The following is a 24,474-nucleotide window of genomic DNA, read 5'->3' on the forward strand; positions in this document are numbered from 1 at the left end:
GAGTAGAAAGTTGTGGGGATGGGATGTGGATTTATTTCTAGAGTTTTCAGAAACAAATATTTTGCAGGTTTTTATACCCTCAGTCATGTGGCTACAACGGGGATATATCATTTGATACAACCAAAACGTGCCTCATCGAAATAACGAAATTTTAGACAATAGGTCTTTTTGGACCAAATGCGTTTTAGGACATTTGGAGTCGATCACTCTGGCTGGCTGGCTGACTGATGCGCACGATAACTCTCGAAGGGAGTATCCGATTAGATCCAGACTAGGTACCCTGGAATATTATTATCAAATTTAAATCGAGTTCGGAGAAGTATAATATCGATCCACACCTTCTGGTACCTCCCCCACTAAAAAATCAACATTTTCTCAGACAATCATTTACCTCATAGATCAATATAGGATCACTCAATTTTGTTCAAACTTTGCAAAATGGACAATACCGGTCGACTCCATCAAGTACCTCCGGTCAACATCTTAAAAAATTACAACTCTCATAAAATGTAAAATAAAAGTCCATATGTCTTCAAATTTCTTAAATCTCAATTTTTTTTATAAAACACAAGATCTAGCATGAAGATAGTATAGAACGGAACTCGCCTTCTAGTACCTCCCCCTTAACAGGTTAAAATTTTGACTACCCTTTACGCTCAAAAAAGCGAAATGAGCATCCTATACTTTCTAAACTTCAAGCATATCAATATTTCTACTAACACAAAATCTGATGTAAAGATGAAATAAACATCCACTTCTTCTCAAATTTCCCACATCCCAATGTTTTTACTAACACAATATATAATTTAAAGATAGAATATACCGGTCCATTCCTTCTGGTACCAACCCCACAATAGGTTCAACATTTTGAATAGCAAAACACCCACAAAATGCCAAATAAGCATCCAACTCTCTACAAATTTTAAACATTCGAATATTTATACTCAAGCAAGATCTAATATGAAGATGATAGATATCGACCCACACCATCCGGTACCTCACCCAAAAAGGGTCACAAATGTACTATACTTTCATCTCGCATAACCCTCAAAACAATTCAGCGATTCTTTCTTCAACTCGGTATTTGGACACCAACAGTGGCATACATATCAAAATTCAGAATTTCAGCTCGATATCTCATTTTTAGATACCTAGAGAGACCTCAATATCACACATGAGAATATATATAAAATATACCTTCACTCAATACCAAATACAGTATCATTTAGTACTTTTCGTACAAATGTGGTACACATTTCCAAAACCACCTCCAGTGACGCCAAAAGTGATATCCATATCAAACTTCAAGGATTCAGCCCGAGTCCTTCACCCAATACCGAATTTAGTACTATTTAGTATTTCTCGTACAATTATAGTAGATATTTCTAAACCCGTTCTATATCTTAATTCCATACACCAAAAGAAACCTCAATATCTAATTTGAGGATTCCAGCTCTATCCCTTCACCCAATATCCAATTAAGTACCAATTAGTACTTTTCGTTCAAATATATGACGCATTTGCAAAACCACGCCCATAACCCAATTCTAGATACCAATAGAGATTCCATATCAAAATTGAGGATTCTAGCCCTACCCAATGCCCAATTTAGCACCATTTAGTACTTTTCCTGCAACTAAAGGACGCACTTCCAAACCACTGCCAAATCTCAAACACCGGCACCATTAGTATTCTAGATATCAAATTTCAGAATATTATCTTCATTCTTTACCCAATACCAAATCATGTACTATTTATTGCTTTTCGTAAAAATATGGTACATATTTCCGAAAACACTTCCACATCTCAATCCCACATAATAACAGAGACCTCAATATCTAATTTGGGATTCCAGCACTTTCGCTTCCCCAAAACCAAATTTATTACCACCGATTACTATTCGAGCAATTATAGCACACATTTCAAAAACACCTCCATATCTCAATTCGAGCTACCAACAGAAAGCTCAATATAAAATTTCGGGTTTCTAGCTCAATTCCCAATACCAAATTCAGTACCATTTCGTACTTTTCGTACAAATATAGTACATATTTCCGAAACCACCATTATATGACCAGGCTACACATGAACATCGCACTATCTGTTTACCCTACACTAAAATGTACTAAAATAGTACTATAAAGTACTTTTCGTGCACATGTAGTACCCATTTTCAAAACTACCTCTTTATCACAAACCTACTACCAACGGGGACCCCAATACAAATTTTAAAAACTCCTCCTTCATCCGTTGACCTTACCAAAAGAGACATCAATATCAAATTTGAGGATGCCAGCCATATTCCTTCACCCAATACCAAATTTAGTACATTTCGAACAAATTTAGTACACTTTTCCAAAACCACCTCCATTAACCACAGAGACCTTCATATCAAATTTCGGGATTCCAGCTCTATCGGTTCACAAGAATCCAAATTGTATCGAAATTAGTACACATAAGTACTAATTTCCAAACCTCCAACATACACCAACCCTACAATCCAAATGTTTAAAACTAGCTCCATACCTCAACCATACAACACCATAGAAATCTTATTTCCAAATTAGCTTCATCGGTTCACCACTATTACAACCTTTATCAAATTTGGTACTATTTAGTACACATAAGTACCAATTTCCATAACATCCTGCATCAAACAATCTAATAGGAATTCTCAATTTCTGCATTCCAGCCCTATTGGTTCAACCAAATCCAAATTGTACCATTTCAGGATTCCACCCCTACCGGTTCACTCAAATTCAAATTATACCCAATTTAGTACCATATGTACGAATTTCCAAAACTTTCTACATTCCCCATTCCGACAATGCAGTGGTAATCTTATTTCCAATTTTCAGTATACCAGCTCTATTTGTTCACCCAAATCCGAATTGTACCAAATTTAATACATTTACTACAATTAAGTACAAATTTTCATAAGTACCTAATATTATTTAGTACACATAAGTACGAGTCTCCAAAACTGCATACATTTCTCAGTCTAACAATGCTATGGTAATCTGATTTCAAATTTCAGCGTTCCAGCTCTATTGGGTTACTTAAATCGTAATTGTACCTAATTTAGTACCATTTAGCACTTTTCGTGCACATAAGTAAAGACTTCGAATACTTCCTTCATATCCCAATCCATCACTCTGCATGTAATGCTCATTTTAAGTTTCAAGATTCCAGAACCATTCGTCCCCCAACTTCATATTGCGAATTTTCCTTTGGTACATCCATCAGTTACCGTTATCCTAAATATAAGAGTCCTAACTCTGCTGCTTCCTCAAATACAAAAGATATCATATTTAGTATCTTTTTAAAAATTTTCGTACCGTTCTAGTACGGATTTCCAAAACCAAAGCATTATCTAACCCCTTTGGAATAAGAGTAACCCACACCCAAAATTTTCAAAATTCAAGCTTCAGCCGTTTCATCTGGGAGTTGATGAATCCTTAAGTCAGTCGGTCACTCAATAAATTACTTTACTCTTTTTTTTATAAACGGGCATAGGCCGAGGTTATAGATCTGTCTAATACTTTTTAATATGTTTTTTTATTCCAAATTCTGGTCAGAGACCATGTCTTCAGTTCTCTTCTCATTAAAAACGTTTTGTGGTTATCGTGTTATTTTACACTATTCTTAAACACAGCCCCCCTCTCTCTAAAAGTGTATGGAATTTGAATAGAGGTTGCCAAAAATTTCCTCTAGTTTCAGGGCTCGGTGCGGCATATCTGCTACAGTGAACGACTTTCATCCAACGATTGGACGCATCAACCAAATTGAATGACTATCGTTTCGAAGTCGATATGAAACGGAACCTCTTATATGAAAACAAGTTAAAAAATAGAAAGTTCGGCCGGGCCGAACTTTGAATACCCTCCACCATTTGGAACGAATTTCTAAATTTTCAGAAAATAAAATCATTAAAACATTCTGTTAAAATCCGTTATATTGAGGTGTATACGATGTGAGCCTACATAGGCATTGTTTGTCATAAGCCATTATCATATTCAAATTCGAAACTTGAAATAAACGGTGAATAATGTTGCTAAAATCATCAAAATATCGTATATAGGGAGGTACCGTTATATCGGAGCTGTGCGAAGACCTGGACCTCCATAGACAATTTTCCGTTACAGGCTGTAGCATCCATTACGAACTTCAAATACCACACCTCAAACAATTTCGGTGGGTATTGTACCTAAAATCGTCAAAATACCGAATATAGGGATGTACTGATATATGGGGCCTATACGAAGACCTGAACCAGCATAGACAATTTTCTGTCTTAGGGTGTAGTATCCAATTCGAACTTCAAATACTAAATTTGAAACAATTCCGGCGAATAATGTCGCTAAAATCATCAAAATACCGAATATAGGGGGTACAGTTATATAGGGGCTATACGAAGACGTGGACCTGCACAGACAATTTTCTGTCTTAGGGTGTAGTATCCATTTCGAACTTTAAATACTAAATTTCCGGTGAATAATGTCGCTAAAATCATTAAAATACCGAATATCGGGAGGTACCGTTATATGGGGGCTATATGAAAACGTGAACCTACATGGCACATTTACGAACTTAACCTACCTACTGGAAAACTAAACATGTGTGCAAAATTTTAGCCATCTATCTCAATTCATTCGAAAGATAGCGTGATTACAACAGACAGACAGACGGACAGACAGACGGACAGACAGACAGACAGATGGACATGGCTAAATCGTCTTAGAATTTTACGCTGATCAAGAATATATATACTTTGTTGGGTCTGACATGAGTATTTCGAGGAGTTACAAACGGAATGACAAAGTTAATATACCCTCCATAGTATGGTGGAAGGTATAAAAAAGACCTGCTGCAGCTCCCCTTTTGATAAAAACCTTTCAAATCTAATCTAACCTATCCAAATAAGACATTAATATATATTTGAAATGTAACTCAAAATCTTTCACCACGAAGTAGAATATAATTGGATCCTAGAATATAAAAAATAATCCCTTATGACATTTTTCATTATTCCCAAATTATTTTTAATGCCCAAGAAGAATTTTATTTACCCAAAATGTTTTAAGTAGCCCATATTTTACCACCGATGAAAATGAAATGCTGCTTAACGGCAGCAACAACAACAATAATAAAGGAAACAACAATGACAAATGCATAAAATATTCATTCATAAATATTTAAAAAATATACCCGAAAACCAGAAAATGTTAATCATCTTCATCATCGTCATCATCACCTGCACAAGCGGAACCATGGTGATGACGGAATGATCGGTGATGAGGCCGTATGAAAATAATGATGAAGATGATGAGGAAGAACGAGATGAACACGAAAAATAAACAAAGAGGCAGAATTCACACTTACCTTTTCAGTGTTGGTTTGAAAATAATAAACCAGGACAAACATCCAGATGACGCTGACAAAAACAATCAATTTAACATTACGGCGCATTGTGATGATGGTTGATGCGGATGTTCTTCGACTGCTGCTGATAATATGCTTGATGACAAGAAATGCTCCCAGTTCCTCTGTCGGTTTAAATATTTAAAACTGATGTTGATGGAGTGCGGACAACAAAGTTAAACACCCAGGAGACACACTGTTGTTATCCGCGTAATAATTCGCCTTTTTTTAAGGAATCCAGGTGATTTGTTTGCTACTAACGTTCTTTATTTTCTTTCTTATGAGTATTTAAAATAAAATATTTTTTGGCAGTTATTGTTTTTTTGTATTTTATTTTTGGGGAAAATGCTTTTTTCTTTGGATTTGTTTTTCTTTAATTGCTTGGATTAAAGCTAAAAATAGAAAAAAAAATAGAAAAGAAAGTTAATTATTGTTTGATATCTGATTGTAGAATGGTTGATAATATTTATTCGTCTAACGCTCTACTGTAGACAGATAATTTGTTATTAATTAACAATCGACATGGGTGAAAATTATCGATTTGTTGATATATATAAAAGGGTGACGTTATTTACTACGCTTATAAATCAAGAACTGCTGCAGAAATTAAAAAAAAAAAAACAAGTTAAAAAGCAGTAAGTTCGGCCGGGCCAAACTTTGAATACCCTCCACCATTTGCAACGAATTTGGAAATTAAAAAAAAAAAAAATCTTTAAAAAATTCTCTTAAATTTTAAAAATACCGAATATTGCCGTTATATTGGGGTCCATACGACGTGGACCTACATAGGCATTGTTTGCCATTTGCCATTACCATATTCAAATTCGAAACTTGAAATAAACGGTGAATAATGAACTAAAATCATCAAAATATCGTATATAGGGAGGTACCGTTATATCGGAGCTGTGCGAAGACCTGGACCAGCATAGACAATTTTCTGTCACAGGCTATAGCATCCATTACGAACGCCAAATACGACATCTAAAAAAATTTCGGTGGGTATTGTACCTACCGAATATAGGGAGGTACTGATATATGGGGCCTATACGAAGGCCTGGACCTGCATAGACATTTTTCTGCCACAGACTGTAGTTCCCATTACGAACTCTAAATACGTAATTTGAAACAATTCCGGTGAATAATGTCGCTAAAATCATCAAAATACCGAATATAGAAAGGTACCGTTATATGGGGGCTATACGAAGACGTGGACCTGCCCAGATAATTTTCTGTCATAGGCTGTAGTATCCATTTCGAACTTCCGGTGAATAATGTTGCTAAAATCATCAAAATACCGAATATCGGGAGGTACCGTTATATGGGGCTATATGAAAACGTGGACCTACTTGGTCCATTTACGAACTTAACCTGCCTACTGGAAAAATAAACAGGTGTGCAAAATTTTAGCCTTCTATCTCAATTCGTTCGAAAGATAGCGTGATTACAACAGACAGACAGACGGACAGACAGACGGACATGGCTAAATCGACTTAGAATTTTACGCTGATCAAGAATATATACACTTTGTTGGGTCTGACATGAGTATTTCGAGGAGTTACAAACGGAATGACAAAGTTAATATACCCTCCATAGTATGGTGGAGGGTATAAAAAATGATCTCGGGGTACAGCCACTGAAATTCCAAAAAGTGGAAGAACTTACACCGCAACTGAAAGAAAATAGATTCAAAAGAGCTTCGCTAGGTCGAAAGTGGTGAACTGCCGAATTTGGTTTTCTCCGATGAGAAAGCATTCGTTGTCCAGCAGTTTATAAACAAACAAAATGATCGTGTTTACTTGCGAAAGAGGTCAGCTGAAAATGTGCACCTTTGGTTGGCCACCAGAACTCAAGCGCCGGCCATGGTGATGATTGGGGCCTCCATAACAGCCGATGGTCGCTCTTCGCTCGTATTAATCGGACGTGGTGTCAGAATAAATGCCGAATATTATCGCGAAAATATTCTGGAGGGTGTATTAAAGCCTTGGACACGCAAACATTTTTCCCGCAGACCTTGAACATTCCAACAGGACTCAGCACCATCGCACTCAGCACGCGCCACTCAAGAATGGTTACAAAATGAGGTTCCTCGCTTTATTTCCAGCGCACAATGGCCACCAAAATCTCCGGATACCAATCCGTTGGACTATTGTGTCTGGAGTATTTTGGAAAGCAAGGTTGGCACTAAGAAATACCAAAGTGTCGATTACCTCAAGCAAGAGCTTCGCCGGGAATGGGCCAAAATACCGCAGAGCAACATTCGGGCAGCGTGTGACGGTTTCATTTATGGCCGTTTGAGGGCCATAATTCGTGCCATAATTTTTGTGCTTAAGGTTGACGATGGTGTCAGAAATGTGTCCTATATTTGAGCGAAAAGTACTAAGTGGTACTAAATTTGTTTATTAGGTGAAGGAATAGATAGAGCTGGAATCCTCCAATTTGATATTGCGGTATCTGCTGATATCTGGAACTGAAATATGGAGGTCGTTTTGGAAATGTGTTGTATAATTGTACGAAAATTATTAAATGGTACTAAATTTGCTGTGGGTGAAGGGATATGTCTGGTATCTTCAAATTTGATATTGAGCTCTCTGTTGGTACATGCAATTGAGATATGAAGGTGATTTTGGAAACTTGTACTAAAATTATACGAAATGTGATAAATTTGATATTGGGTGAAGGAATAGGGCTGTCATCCTGAAATTTGTTATACATGTGACAGCTGGTATCTGAAATTGAGATATGGAGCTGTTTTTGGAAATGAGTACTCTGGTTTTACGAAAAGAACTAAATGGTACCAAAGTACAATCCTCTAATTTGATATTGAGTATCTGGAATTGAGATATGGAAGTGGTTTTGGAAATGTGTTTCGTATAATTGTACGAAAATGCCTAAATAATATTATTTTTGGTATAATTTGGTATTTTGTGGCATATAGTGCTTGAAATCTAAAATTTGATATTAGGGTCACTGTTCATATAGTACTATAAGTGTATGGACAATACTGAGTGTTACTATCCATGGTTACTATATTTGGTATTGGGTGGAGGATGGAGGTAAAATTCTAAAACTGTATATTTAGATTACTTATGGTATTTCTCTTTGAGATTTGACGGTGGTTTGAAAATATATTTATTTATATGAATAGTACTATGTGCTACTAATCCTGGAAACCCAAAATTTCATATTGAGGTCTCTGTTGGTATCTGGGATTGATATATGGAGTAGATTTTGGAACTTTGAACTATAATTGTTCGAAAAGTATTACATAGTATTAATTCTGGTATTGGATGAAGGAAAAGAGCTGAAATCATGATATGGATGTCACTTTTGGGGCTTGTGATTGAGAGAAGGCGCTGGTTCGGATATGCATACTATAAAGGCAGAAATTATTCAAAAGCCATAAAATTTTCCGTTCCGGGGGCCACTGTTGGTATATAGTTTTGGGAGTGCGTGCCAATTTAATTTTTGGAAGGCGAACAATGATTACTCGAAAAGCACAAAATGTTACTAAATTTGCCGTTGAGCGAATGTATAGATGTCACTTTTGGTTTTTAGGATATGGATAAAATAAATCCCTGAAATAGTTTTGCCCCAAAAAATTGGATGTGGAACCAGCATTAAAACAAAATATTATGGTTTTAAGTATTTATTTCAAAAATAGACTCAATAAATTTGAATTGAATTATTGAAAATATTTCAATTCGAGTAAATACGTGGGAGTAGGGCTATTACAAATGAAATAAAATATCCTGTGTTCAAATTACTTAATTTCATATGATTTGATTCAGTACCAATTAATTACTCATCTTCTGGTGGTCTCTGGCATCTATGTCGTTGCCATCAACCATTTTTTTGTGTAGCAATTAAGTGACACGCGACACCAGCATCGCATCATTTCGTTTGAATACAAACAATAATTAAATTGCCTTGAAGCAAAACACTACCTTAAAGACTTTGGCCAAATCCTGAAAGTATGCTTTAATTTCCACTTAAAGTACGCAAAAGTATATTACTCTCTTAAGAAGAGAAACAAGGTACTTGAGCGCAAAATATGCCATGATCCTAGGACTACTTGATTATGGCAAAGCATTTCTGGGCTTTGATGTTATTTAACACCCAAAACTAAATTATGCGGAGCAACAACTTCCCCTCCATAAATATTTGCTTGGTTGTTTTATACAATTTCCAATTCTCCTTCTACTCTAAATTTCCCCTTAAATGACTAAAATATTTCATTTTCCTTTAAGTGCTACATGACACCAGCAGCACGCTCGGCAATTTGTAAGCTAGCTTGAGGGCATTTTAATTAGACATCTCCCCTTAAAGTATGCCATAATTTCCATTTGTCAATTCATTACGCCTCCCACCATTGAATGGTGGCAACAATATTTCAAACGATAATCGCTCGTTAAGTATACAATAATATTTCATACTCCGCAGACTTTTACAACAAAAACACGGGCTCTTAAGCGTTCTATCCATAGTTGGTGGTAGCATTTCCTATTTTCAATTTTGCACGAAAATCTTTAAATCATCATTCAATCAACTTTCCCACACAGACACACACACAACCATTCTGTGCTACTGTGTCGAGGATTTGCAATAAGCAATGAACCTGGCTATTTGCCTGCCTGGCTTTCAACTCATTTGTATGCGAGGCTCTTGTTAGGGATTATTTAATTAACAGCAACTCAATATTTCATTTGTGAAATGTTTACCAGTACTTTTCCGTTCTCTCTCTCTCCCTCTCCTCATCTGTACTTGGGCCATTTCGACAACATTTCAAGTCGACGGTCAAACAATTTCCGAGCAATTGAATTTCCATTTAGAAAACGGACCCAGAGGTTATATGCTCAACATAATTGTGTGGTTTAAAGGAATATACGGCATAGTTGGTGACTTCCCTCCCTCTCCCTGCCTCTCTGTTTCGCTTTCTGTTCGAGAAACGGTTAAGAGTTCACATAAATATATACAAATACAACTGTATCAATTTATGTATTTGTATGTGAGTGTGTGTGTTATTACATGGACAAAAGTATGCAACATATTCATGTACGCCCTTGGGATATGCTTTAATTTTAATGCAATTTATAGGTGAGCATGCCACAATAACATTTCTTGTATTTGTTGTTCGTATGACAATATATTTTGACAGGCGGTTGTAAATGTGTACATTAATAATGTCAATTAGGTTAGGCAACAAAAGATTAATGTGTTCTAAATTAGCTGGGGTTGTTGAAGGTCAGGTTATGTGAGGTCAGTGTTGTTATTTGAAGGTGTTCTCTAAGAATAAGAAGAAATATCTTCTCCAAGTTTAAAATGATTTTTATGTTTATATTTTTCTCGTATCATTAGAGCTAGAAAACGTGGATTTTCTATACCCTCTTTCAAGTTGCTAGAGAGGGTATATATATTATTTGATACAGCAAAATATAGTGGTTTCATTTGGAGTCAATCTAGGGGTCCGTCCATCAGTCAAGGAAAATCGAAAGAGAAAGGAAAGATTATCCGATTTTGTTCAGGCTCTGTCATGTGTGAAAAAAGACCATATCGGTCCCCTCCTTCTTGTACCTCCCCCACATGAATATGGTATGAATATGGTATAGATCGGATCACTTTTATTGGTACCACCCCCACAAAGGAAAATTAGCATCCAATCCTTTTAAACTTAAATATTTCTATCAACGCAAAATCTAGTGTGAAGATGGAATAGATGAGACTACTGGTGGCAAGTCCCCACAATGGGTCAAAAAGTCAAACGTCATACTTTTTATATTTTTTTATATATTAATGAATGAAAGCAAAAATGTCGAAAATAGCATCAAATTTTAGAATAAATTTAGATTTGTTCGAATATGTGACCTTTGACACGAATTATGGCCTTCAAACGGCCAATGAAACCGTCACACACTGCCCGAATGTTGCTCTGTGATATTTTGGCCCATTTCCGGCGAAGAGCTTGCTTGAGGTAATCTTTGGTATTTTTTAGTGCCAACCTTGCTTTCCCAAATACTCCATACACATTAGTCCAGTCCAACGGATTGGTATTCGGAAATGTTGGCGGCCATTGTACGCTAGAAATGAAGCGAGGAACCTCATTTTGTAACCACCATTCTTGAGTGGCGCATGCTGAGTGCGATGTTGCTGAGTCCTGTTAGAATGTCCAAGGTCTGCGGCCAAAGTGTTTGCGTGCCTAAGGCTTTAATACACCCTCCAGAATATTCAAAAATTACAAAATTCAATTGACGCAAAGAATATTGCCTGCGGACAAGCCTTGTCGATTAGAATGGGCCCAGAGGGCCCAAAAGTCCGACGAATATGGGCAACCCTGTATTTCGCAACATTTAAAATAGAGTTTTGGAAACTTATAGAGAGCTTTGAATTAGTTCAAGAACCATTGGTGTGGACAAGGATATACCCATATTTCAAGTTTATTTTTACATTTTCGTAATTTTTATACCCTCAGCCATATGGCTACAGAGGGTATATATCATTTGATACGGTCAAAACGTGCCTAGTCGAAGTAACGGTTTTAGACCCTAGGTCTCTTTGGACCAAATCCGTTTCAGGACATTTGGAGTCGATCTAGCGATGTCCGTCCGTCCGTCAGTCTGTCTGTCTGGCTGGTGCGCACGATAACTCTCGAAGGAAGTACCCGATTTGGTCCAAACTTTGTACATCGTAATATTTTTGTCAAAATACCTCTTCTTCTGGTACCTCCCCCACAAAACGTCGAAATTTTCCAAAAATATATTTTCTGCACAGAAAGAGAAATGATGATCCGATTTTGCTCCAACTTTGCGAACCCTAATATTTTTCTCAGTGCTAGGTCAAGTGCGAAAATGGACAATACCGGTCCACTCTATCAAGTACCTCCCCCACAAAGGGTCAACATTTTGAATAATAACAACTCTTATAAAATGTGAAGTAAGAGTCCGATGGTCTTCAAATTTCACACATCCCAATATTTTTATTAACCAAAGGTCTGGTGTGAAGGTGGAATACATCGGTCCACTCCTTCTGGTACCTCCCCCACAAAAGGTCGAAATTTTCCAAAAAAAAATATATATTTTCTGCACAGAAAGAGAAAGGATTATCCGATTTTGCCTCATCTTTGCAAAACCTAATATTTGCAACAGCCCAAGGTCAGGTGCAAAAATGGCCAATATCGGTTCACTCCATCAAGTACCTCCCCCACAAAAGGTCGAAATTTGCAAAAAATATATTTTCTGCACAGAAAGAGAAAGGATGATCAGATTGTGCTCAAATTTCGTAATATTTGCTTAAGTGCTAGGTCAGGTGCGAAAATGGACAATATCGGTCCACTCCATCAGGTACCACAAAGGGTCAAAATTTTGAATAATTATAACTCTTATAAAAAGTGATGTAAGGATCCAAACTTCTTAAAATTTCACACATCAACTTCTATAAACCCAAGATCTGGTGCTAAGATGGAATATATCGATCCACTTCTTCTGGTACCTCCCCCACAAAATGTCGAAATATTGAATGCCCATGTGGCTCATAAAACGCCAAATTAACATCCGATTCCATTTAGACTTGTCACATCTGAATATTTCTATCTGTTAAAAAGATCGTATAGATCGAACCACTTCTTCTGGTACCTCCCCCATACATAGGGTTCAAGATTTTGAAAAACAAAACGCTCAAATAAAGCGAAATAAGCATCCAACTCTCTGCAAATTTCAACCATACAAAAATGTTTGCTAACACAAGATTTGTCGTGAAGTTTATATATATCTTCGAACACCTTCAGGTCACACCTTCAGTGTCACAATTTTCAATAATTTTATCTGTCATAACTTTCGAAACAATTTAGCACTTCTTTACTAATTGCTATGCCTAAGGTGTAAGTCGATATAATCCATACCAGGAACATCGCAATATTTATATCATATTTTTGGGTCCGATACGAAATGGACAATATTGACCCATTCATTCGGAATCTGCTGCATAGAGGGTCAAACCTTTGAATAATCGTAACACTAGCCAAAATATATTTAAATAATCTAACGTAGGCTGAGGGTATATATCTGTCGGCAATACCGACTGATACTTTTTAACTTGTTTCCATTTTACTTTGCCAAATTTTTGGTATTTTAAGTTTTTGTTATGTAGAAACCAAATTATCCTTGGACATGATTTTTAAGCATTCCCACTATGTATCCAATGTCTTTATACACACTTCCTTGAAGGTTCAAATTTGATTATTTCATACCTTTTACTAGTAATTAAATTTTTGGCTCAATGTTTCTACTTTGATATATGTATAAAACATATGTTTGTATGTTTGTATGCATGATTGAATTACATACATGTTGTATCTTAATTTATATCATATTTCATCATCATTAGTAAGTAATATTCTTAATAAATTGCAAAGAGACTAAAACACACACACACGTGCACCACCTACACACACTCTCATCGGAACATATTTTTCAATTTACATGGAAACGCATACACGTTTCTGATATTGTTCCTGAAAGTATGCTTCATTAAAGTTAAACCCCCTTAAGGTTATGCCAAACGAAACACATGATTGAATTCACATGAAAATTATACTTTTTCCCCAAAACAACAGAGGGAAAGGAAGAATCTCGTTGCCGACGAGAAAAACAAGCTTGAATTACAACGGCAGCAATTTTGGGTTGTTATTAAATACCGAGAAATATAATTAACAGAAAATATTTACAAAAGTTTCATCCTCTCTCTCTCCCACTCTCTCATTTCATTTTATTAACTCATTTGTTTGTGTTGCTCATATTTCTGTTAATTGTTGTGAAAATATTAACCCCCCCCCCCAAAATGCTATAACCTTCACTTCCTTATTGAAATGAGCAGCAATTTTTGTGGTTCCCCTTTCTGTTGCATTTTTCGTTGTTTGTTTTGTAATGTTGTCGATGCATTGCTTGAGTACCCTTTTGTACCCTTTCGTACTATTTTTCGTCTATGGCATTCTGCCTGTGAATGTCTGTTTACTGTTTTACGGGTTCTTATCTCTGAATTGTGTTATTAAAAAAGCACTACACGAAAGTGAAAAGTTTTCGATTTGAAAAACACCACTTCAAATGTTTAAATGTTACTATTTATACACAACACTCGAAGGAGTGCTTTGTGTTGTTGTTGTTGTTGATGAAAAAGACGGACTAAAAATAAAAATTTCAAATATATGAGACATTAGATTGAGTGAAAAATTTTAGAAATAATCAAAAATAATTGTAGATTTACAGTTTAACAGTCGGGCGGTGCCGACTATATGATACCCTACACCACTATGCATATTTAGTAGAGCTCCCGTAACAAAAGAATTTACATTGGGAATTTATGTGAAGTAGATCATACCGACTATTAACCTTTTTTTGGATTAAGGATATATATGGGAGCCATATCCAAATCTCTATAAGATGTCTGGTACCTAATGTCATTGTTGTCGAATGCATATTACAAATGTGAAGGACTAAACAGAAAATCGGATGAAACATATATATGGAAGTTATAGCTATAGGGTTGCCCATATTCGACGGACCAATTTTTTTTTTTTTTTTTTTTTTTTTTTTTAATCAAAGAAAAAATAAATATTTGGCGGTTGGCAATGTTAATCATTTAATTTGTTCCAAGTAGATTTGTTTACATCAATTTTTGACTATGATATCTCTCAAATGGCCGCCTCTGGCGTTGATGACGTATTGTGCCCTTTTTGCTGCATTTTCCATCGTTTTTGCCAACATTTCGGCCGGAATAGCGGCTATTTCTTCACGAATGTTTTCCTTGAGTTCTTCTACGGTCCTTGGCTTGTTAACGTAAACATTTGACTTCAAATATCCCCACAAGAAGAAGTCAGGTGGCGTCAAATCGGGCGAACGGCCCAATGACCGTTTTCGCACTACGCCGCACCAAACTGTGACTTTTTCGTCATGAAGAGGAACTTCTTGCATCTCCTGAGGATTTTCAGTGGCGTACAAACGGCAATTTTGCTTATTTACGGTCTCATTCAATGTGAAATGGGCTTCATCGGACATGATAATTTTGTTCCAAAATTGCTCGTCATCTTCGGCCATTTCGATGACTCTTTGGGCCCATTCCAATCGACGAGGCTTGTCCACAGGCAACATTCTTTGCGTCAATTGAATTTTGTACGGGAACAAATGCAAATCAATGCGAATAATCCGTTGTAAAGTGGACCTAACCATGTCCAACTGCTGAGAACGGCGTTTTTGGGATGTTCTTGGGGATCTCTCAACATTGGCTCGCGTGGTGTGTATTGGTTCATGGTAAAAATCTGCTTGGACTGACGCTTCAAACGCGGTATGTCATTAAGCGATGTGACATCTCTGTCAAATGTTATGGCGTTGCCAGATGGGTCCGTCGAATATGGGCAACCCTGTATATCTGAACCGATTTTCACCAAATTTGATGTACTTGCTTCTAGGCTGAATTCGGTCGGATGTGCCCAAATTCAGGTCATTTGGACTGATATTAGCAATTTGGTGCACAAATAACCCGAAATCGATTGAAGATGTATATATGGGAGCCTTATCCAAATTTAAACCGATCTCAATTAAATTTGTCAGAGATATTCCTGAGCTCTATACGATATCTGATATACATTACCGTTGTTGTAGAGTGCATATTACGAAAGTGAGGGATTAAAACCCCAAATCGGATGAAACATATATATGGGAGCTATGGATATATCTAAACCGATTTTCACCAAATTTGATGTACTTGCTTCTAGACTGAATTCGGTCGGATGTCCCAAAATAATTTGGACTGATATTGGTCATTTGATGCACAATTAACCCGAAATCGGTTGAAGATATATATTGGAGCTACATCCAATTTTGAATCAATTCTCACCAATTTCAATAGAGTTCGTCCTTAGGCCACACAAAAAATATTTTGAAAATTATATCTCAATCGGATAGTAAATGCGACCTGCATTTAGTCCACAAAAATACATGGACAGACGGACGGACGGACGGACAGACATGCATAAATCTACTCAGAAATCAAAAGTTACTATGGGATGATCTCGCTTCCTTCTCCATGTTACAAACAAATGCTCAAAGTCACAATACCCTTACCACTATGTCGGTGTAGGGTATAAAAATTGACAACCTGCAGAATATAAGTCCCATGGCAGCAATACCAGATAGGCTAACAATTTGCTATCGAATCTGTCAATTTTGCAGCGTATAGCTTAATCTTTAAAATTAAAGAATGTCAAAGCATTCTAACAATCGCATTGTTTATGATTTGACATTAAAATCGCGTCACAGCCAAAGTACTTCAACTTCATTTATTTGATAAGATTTGATTTTACACACTCCGACTCTAGCTCTTTAGAAATAGTTTACCTTCCTTAGCTGATAAGACTAAACAAAAATAAATGCCACTGCAACCGTTGCAGTAGTCAAGTGTTTTAAAGTGGAGAGATTTTATGAAAAATAAATATTTATTCTATGAACCACACTATGCAACGGAATTGGTCAGAGAAGTTCTGCAAAGGATGTGCAAGGTGATTTTTTCAGAGTCGTAACAATATTGGGTCCATTTACTTTCTAGGCAGAACAAGATGTATACCCCCAGCCTTGACTTATGATTATTCCAACTGTTGACTCTTTATGGGGGAGGTGGCAGTTGGTCAATATTGACCAATTCGTATCTGACTTAAGACTACTATAAATATTACAACGTGACAGATTTGGACTATATCGTCTACTTTCTGTACTTTATATGAGATATGTGCAAATTTTTGGAAATGTCCGTGACGTACTAGATATAGTCGACCGAAGTTCATGCTTCATCTAATACAGATAAATATATTGATATTTGCAAAATTTGAAGGAAATCGAACATTTATATCCAATTTTATGCGAAATCATAAATTTCGATAAATTACATATTCATATCAGATTTCTGGTTAAGAGAAATATTTAGATTTAGAGAAATATTTAGATCTTGAACCCTATATAGGGGAGGTACCAGAAGAAATGGTGCGATATGTACCATCTTTATAACAGATCCTGTGTCGATGGAAATATTGAGATGTTTCAAATCTGAATGGAAGCGGGCGTTATTTTCGCGTTTTATGAGCTTCATGGATACTTAAAATGTTGACCTTTGTGGGGAAGGTGCCAGTTACAGTGGATATTATATATTTATATAAATATATTTCCCATCTTCACACCAGACCTTGGATTAATAAAAATATTCTGATGTGTGTAATCGTTTTGGTTATTCAAAACTTTGACCCTTTGTGGGGGAGATACCAGAAGAAATAGTCGGATCTCTACCACCTTTATAACACATCTTGTGTTGATGGAAATATAAAGATTTATCAAGTCTAAATGGAATCGGATCTTAATTTTGCGTTTTATGAGCTTCATGGATGCTCATAATGTTGACCCTTAGTAGGTGAGATACCAGAGGGAGTTAACCGATATATTCCATCTTCATACCAGACCTTGAGTTATTAAAAATATTGTGATTTGTGTGATTTGGAGGCAATCGGACTCCTACATCACGTTATATAAAATATGTAATTATTTAACCCCTTGTGTGGGAGGTACCAGAAGGAGTGGACCGTTATACCCCATCCTCACATAAGATCTTCTGTTAGTAGAAATAATGGGATCTGTAAAACATGAAGAGAAGCGGAAGCATATTTCGGATTTTAAAATAGTTTTGGTTATTCAAAACTTTGACCCTTGTGGGGCCGGTACCAGAAGGAATGGTCCGATCTCAACTATCTTTATAACAGATCTTGTATTGATAGAAATATTGAGACGTGCCAAGTCTGAATGGAATCGGATGTTAATTTCGCGTTTTATGAGCTTTATAGATATTCAAAATTTTGACCCTTTGTGGGGAAGGTATCAGAAGGAGTGTTAATACATTCCACCTTCATACAAGACCTTGGGTTAATAAAATTGTTCCACCTTCACACCAGTCCTTGGGTTAATAAAAAATATTGTGATGTGTGTAAATTGAAGAAAATCGAACACTTAGATTAAATTTTATAAAAGTCAAAATTTTGACCCTTTGTGGGAGAGGTACTTGATGGAGTGAACCGATGTTGTCCATTTTCGCACCTGACCTAGCACCGATGCAAATATTAAGATTGGCAAAGTTGCAGTAAAATCGGCGCAGGAAATTATTTTCTTTGAAAATATTGAAATTTTGTGGGTGAAGTACCAGAAGGAGTGGACCTATGTTGACCATCTCCGAACTAAGTTTGATAATAATATTATAATGTATCAAGTTCGGACGGACATCGCTAGAACGGCTTTAAAATGTCCTGAAACGGATTTGGTACAAAGATACCTAGGGTCTAAAACCGTTATTTGGATGAGGCACTTCTTGATCGTATCGAATAATATATACGCCCTCAGTAGTCATGGGGCGGATAGTTTCTTTTTAATATTTTAAGCTTTAGAAATTTTCAGAATTAGCAAAAGAAATTTTCTTACTGTTTGGTGCTGATTTTAATCCAGAAGCATTATTGTAGAAAATGAGGAGGGAGCGTCCGTTATGCTATCAAAAGATGTTGAACGAAAAATTGAAGAAGAGAATATTGGCAACATTTGGTACCAACAGGACGGCGCTACGTACTACATAGGTATATTTACACTCGATTTTTGAAAGAAAAATATTTGGAGGACCCTTTCAACATAACATAAATTTAGATTGGCTTAAAAATTATTGATTTTAAGAATGAAACATGTAGGTCCATTTTTTGGTAAAGTCCGACTTCAATTCCTTGAAGGGGTTTCCTATATTATTTCCATCGATTTTGCTTAAATTTAACATTCATGTTCGGGATAGGGTAGCAAATGAATGCGTCAAAAATTTTCAACATTGGACGTGGTTTTGATATAGTCCCCATATAATGTCCGTCCGTCTGTCTGTCCGTCCGTCTGTCCATGTATTTTTGTAAACAAAGTACAGTTCGCATTTATTGCCCTATCCAGATGAAATTTTGTACAAATCATTTGTTTGGCCCAAGGACCCTATTGAAATTGGAGATAATCGGTCAAAATTTAGATATAGCTCCCATATATATCTTCGTCCGATTTGCCTTTTATTGTGCACCAAACGTGTAATATGAGTCCGAATAGTATGGAATTTTGCACGTACAATCAGATTGGACCTGAAAAGAGGTATGCCAAATTTGATCGAAATCGGTTCAGATTTGGGTATAGCTCCCATATATAACTTCGTCTAATATTTGCCCAAATTGGATGAAATTTGGTGTGTAATATGAGTCCGAATAGTATGGAATTTTGCACGTACAATCAGATTGGACCTGAAAATAGGTATGCCAAATTTGATCGAAATCGGTTCAGATTTGGATATAGCTCCCATATATAACTTCGTCTAATATTTGCCCAAATTGGATGAAATTTGGCATTTACGACCGAATTGAGTCTAGAAGCTAGTATGTCAAATTTGCTGAAGATCGGTTCAGATATAGCTATAGCTCCCATATATACTGTTCATCCGTAACAACGATATTCAGGGAAATATATCAAATACAGCTCAGAAATATGTTAGCCAAATTTTATCGAGATCGGTTCCGATCCCATATATATTTTTATCCGATTTCAAATTAATTGTGCACCAAATGGGCAATACAAGTCCGAATTTAAAAGATACAAATGCTTCGGCATATTTAGTCCTTTGAATTTTAAATTATAATTATAATCATAGCCTGTATGATTGCATTCTCCAATAAAAAACTTTTAATTGTTATGCGCAGCTCTACTAAATTTGCAAAGTGGTGTAGGGTATCATAAAGTCGGCCCCGCCCGACTTTAAGACTTTCTTTACTGGTTTGTATATATAAAAAGGTTAATCCCGATTTTAAACATTTTTTACGTTTTAATCGTATTTTCCAATATTGGTTCCTCAAGTTCTTATTATGTAATAACGTTGCTAGGCAGAACTTATCAAGAAGCATAATTCTGATACCCCTGATTGTAGTTATTGCCATATTTTCCCAATGGATTTGGTTTTAACTTGGTCTTTGTATACTTCTCTGCCTTAACTACAACAAACAAAGAAAATTAGATCGCCTTAGAATTTTTCGAAAACAGACCATCTGTTTCACTGGCGAACATAAAGTCGACTAAAATAAATCTCTATCCCATCTAATTTATCATTTGCCATTATGGTTCCGCAGCAAATGGTCCATAAACCGTGACTTGTAACAAACAAAATATTGATGTGTAATTGTGCAGATAAACTCACTCACACACACATTCATACATTCCGATTCAGATAAGGATGTTCCATTTAAACGTGGAAGATGATAACATCTATCGTGTTGACAATAATATTTTTTGTTTGTTTTATTGTTTTACTCTACTATTCTGTAATTAAAACAAATAAACTAAGGTCATAAACTGTAGCGAGGTACATATGTACATAGTTTGTTGTTGTTGCTGTGCGGATTCTAATATCTCTTGAAAGCTGTGCTGGGCACACACACACACAGCCCAATAACATGTCAACAATATGTATGCACATACACACAAATAAATGCCAACATGTCTAAAAATTCATATTGTTTGTGTGTTAACGATATGAGGGGGGGTCACTGGGATCGGAGGGGTAATTGGCATAAACTATTTGGCAACGACAAATAAATGTATCATAAATGTATCATAATTTTACACTAAATTAATTCGTGCATTTGCATTCGAATATGTATGTAATGAGCATAGTATGTGATGGCTTTAAGGGCACATTTTGTAGATTATTAAAAACATTAATAATAATTAAAGAGGCTACAATGGGCCTCGATTTATATTTTCCTAAAGATCAGAATTTAAAAACCAAACCGAACCGAAATGCACTACATATATGTATGGGAGCTATATCTAAATCTTAGCTGTTCTCGATAAAATTTGACCAAGGTATTTCCGAGCTTTATAAGATATCTGGAAGCTGTCGAATGCATATTACGAATGTGAGTGACTTAAACACCACATAGGATGAAATATATGGCTTCAGGGTGAGATAAAAAACTACAACAAATTCAAACCCCAAAAAATGTCGGAAATAGCATCAAATATTAGAATAAGTTTAAATTTGCTCAAATTGGTAATCTTTGGCACGAATTATGGCCTTCAAACTGCCAATGAAACAGTCACACGCTGCCCGAATAATACTTTGAGTATTTTGGCCCATTCCCGGCGAAGCGCTTGCTTGAGATGATCGACACTTTGGTAGTTTTTAGTGCCAACCTTGCTTTCTAAAATACTCCAGACACAATAGTTCAACGGATAGGTATCCGGAGATTTTGGTGGCCATTATGCGCTGAAAATGAAGCGAGGAACCTCATTTTGTAACCATTCTTAAATGGCGCGTGCTGAGTGCGATGGTGCTGAGTCCTGTTGGAATGTCCAAGGGCTGCGGCGAAAATGTTTGCTTGCCCAAGGCTTTAATACACCCTCCAGAATATTTTCGCGATAATGTAAGTCATTTATTTTGATGCCACGGTCGATTAATACGAGCGGAGAGCGATCATCGGCTGTTATGGCGGCCCACACCATCACCATGGCCGGCGCTTGAGTTCTGGTGGCCAACCGAAGGTGCACATTTTCAGCTGACCTCTTTGGCAAGTAAACACGATCATTTTGTTTGTTTACAAACTGCTGGACAACGAATTTTTTCTCATCGGAGAAAACCAAATTCGGCAGTTCACCACTTTCGGCCAAGCGAAGCAACTCTTTAGCTCTTTTTGAGTCTATTTTCTTTCCGATGCGGTATAAGTTGCTGCACTTTTTGGAATATCAAAGACTTTAACCCGAGCTAATTTTTCAATATTTGCCGAATATAATATTGCGATATGTTCAGCTCACGAGTCATTTTACGGCCATTGCGACGCAGGTTTCGATCAAGTCGCTTCTTTACTATTCGAACCAATTCTGCTGATATTGCTGTTTTCTTCCGTCCACTTTCTTAACGTCTGGCTACGCTGCCAGACGTTAACGAGCGATGGTACGAGACACAAAAGATTTGTTTTAACATTTAAATGTTGGAGTGCTCTAACGATAGACACTTGTGGTTTTGCAGCCAAATATAAGAAATCACACAAATTCGATGTACTTGTTTCAAGACTGAATTCGAGCGGATGTATCAAAATTCAGGACTTTTGGACAAATATTGGCCATTTGGTACACAATTAACCCGAAATTGTTTGAAGATATATATAGGACCTATATTAAAATCTGAACCGATTTTGATAAAATTTGACAGAGGTATTTTCGAGCAGTATCTTATGTCCGGTACCAAATATCATTCTTCTGTGCATATTACGCATGTGAGGGACTTAAAACCGAATTTGATTTACTTGCTTCTAGACTGAATTCGGTGGGATGTACGGAAATACAGGTAATTTGGACTGATATTAGCCATTTGGGAGCTATATCTAAATCTGATCCGATTATAACCAATTTCAGTTGGGTTCGTTCATGTTAATATTCGTAGTTAATATTGTTAGAAAAATTCCTTGTCAATCTGATAATAAATGCGACCTGCATTTTGTTCACAAGAATACATGGGCGGTCGGACGGATTGACATGCATAAATCGACTAAGAAAGTGATTCTATGGAGATCCTCAAAAGTAACTATGCGTCTATTCCTTCCTTCCATGTTACAAACAATGCACAAAGATATAATACTCTTACCTTACAATGGGATGTAGGGTATAAAAACTTGAAATGCTTGGCCAGAATATACAAATATACACACGCATTCCATTAATAAATACACGTTTCCCTTCAATATACACACGTATTTCATCAATACCCCACATTTCACAAATACTAATCATTTGGGCGCCACTAGCTCTTCTTTTATTCCCGTAAATTTACCTCCCACATTTCAAATTTCTTGTTAATCGGAACTAGAGCAAAACATTAGAACGGAACTAAAAATTTGAATATTTTTCCCCACCCCCCATACGTAACAACAAATGAAGTGTAAATTATTACCCGCCAGATATATGCCTGGGGAATAACACTTTCAATTGTTTTTTTTTTCTTTGTTTCTTTTCTTTCTCGTGTTTCCATTCCTCCCAAAAAATGTACTCACTGCAGTCCAGTTTCGATGATGCTGTCAATTGTTTGTTTATCGAAGAAGAACAAAAATAAACAAAAATCTCTTCACAGCCGACAGACTATTTAATGAATATTTATTGACTCTGGTTGGGAATCAAGAGAGTTTCGGGGAGGGCATGACATACCCGTTATTAGTGGATATACAACAATATTTGTTATACAGATACAACGAAGTTTTGTTGTATTTTTTTGCGATATTATTATATAGAATTATAATATATTCAAACGAGGGAAGTTGAAAAAGTTTGGGAAATTCATGGGAGAAAGACCAAACTTTAGAATTTTTAGTATTTACGTTTAATTTCTTCAACGAATGAGAATTTTGAATCATATTTTTTTTTACAAAAAGGAAATAAATAAAAGAATTACCAGTAAGGAAAGGACAAAACAATTAGTTTTTATATGAAACGTGTATAACGTATATAACGGCCGTAGAGCGGTTTAAAATTTCAAAATCGGATGGATCTAATATAGAGAGCTATATCTAAATCTGAACGTAGTTATTTCTCAATCGATTTGGTTCATACTTGGCAGATATTATTCTGGTAGAAACTTGATTGAATGATCCAAAATTCAATCAAACTGAATGATCTGAACATAATTAGTGCATCGTATATATCAAATTAGAGGTAAATTTATATAGGAGCGAAATCTAGATCTGAGCCGATATCGAAGACATTTTGTCACAAATTGGGTATTCGTAGCAAGTCATAACGTTTTACAAAATTTTTATTGTCATAAAATTCTACTATACTTCCCAGAAAGTCTAAATCTTAACTTAACGCCAGAAACCATTAAAATTTTCAAAAAAAATCCGTCAAAAAATGCCGCTCAAATGAAAACTTTCATATGAGAGCTATACGAAGACGTGGTCCTGCAAATATAAGTTTTTGTTATAGA

General features: G+C 36.1%; 1 protein-coding gene across 2 annotated transcripts in view; it reads right to left on the reverse strand.

Annotated features, from left to right (window-relative positions):
• The window catches only part of LOC101888093 (polypeptide N-acetylgalactosaminyltransferase 2), a 259,551-nt gene that overhangs the window by 219,047 nt on the left and 16,030 nt on the right, over positions 1 to 24,474 (reverse strand). For both annotated transcript variants that reach the window (XM_059124519.1, XM_059124518.1), the window contains exon 2: positions 5,383 to 5,813. In XM_059124519.1, the coding sequence (XP_058980502.1) occupies positions 5,383 to 5,469 (87 nt within the window). In that variant the 5' untranslated portion in view covers positions 5,470 to 5,813. The remainder of the gene's footprint in view (positions 1 to 5,382; positions 5,814 to 24,474) is intronic.

The sequence above is a fragment of the Musca domestica genome, unplaced genomic scaffold (assembly GCF_030504385.1).
Source record: "Musca domestica strain aabys unplaced genomic scaffold, Musca_domestica.polishedcontigs.V.1.1 3, whole genome shotgun sequence".
In the NCBI taxonomy this organism is placed as follows: domain Eukaryota; kingdom Metazoa; phylum Arthropoda; class Insecta; order Diptera; family Muscidae; genus Musca; species Musca domestica.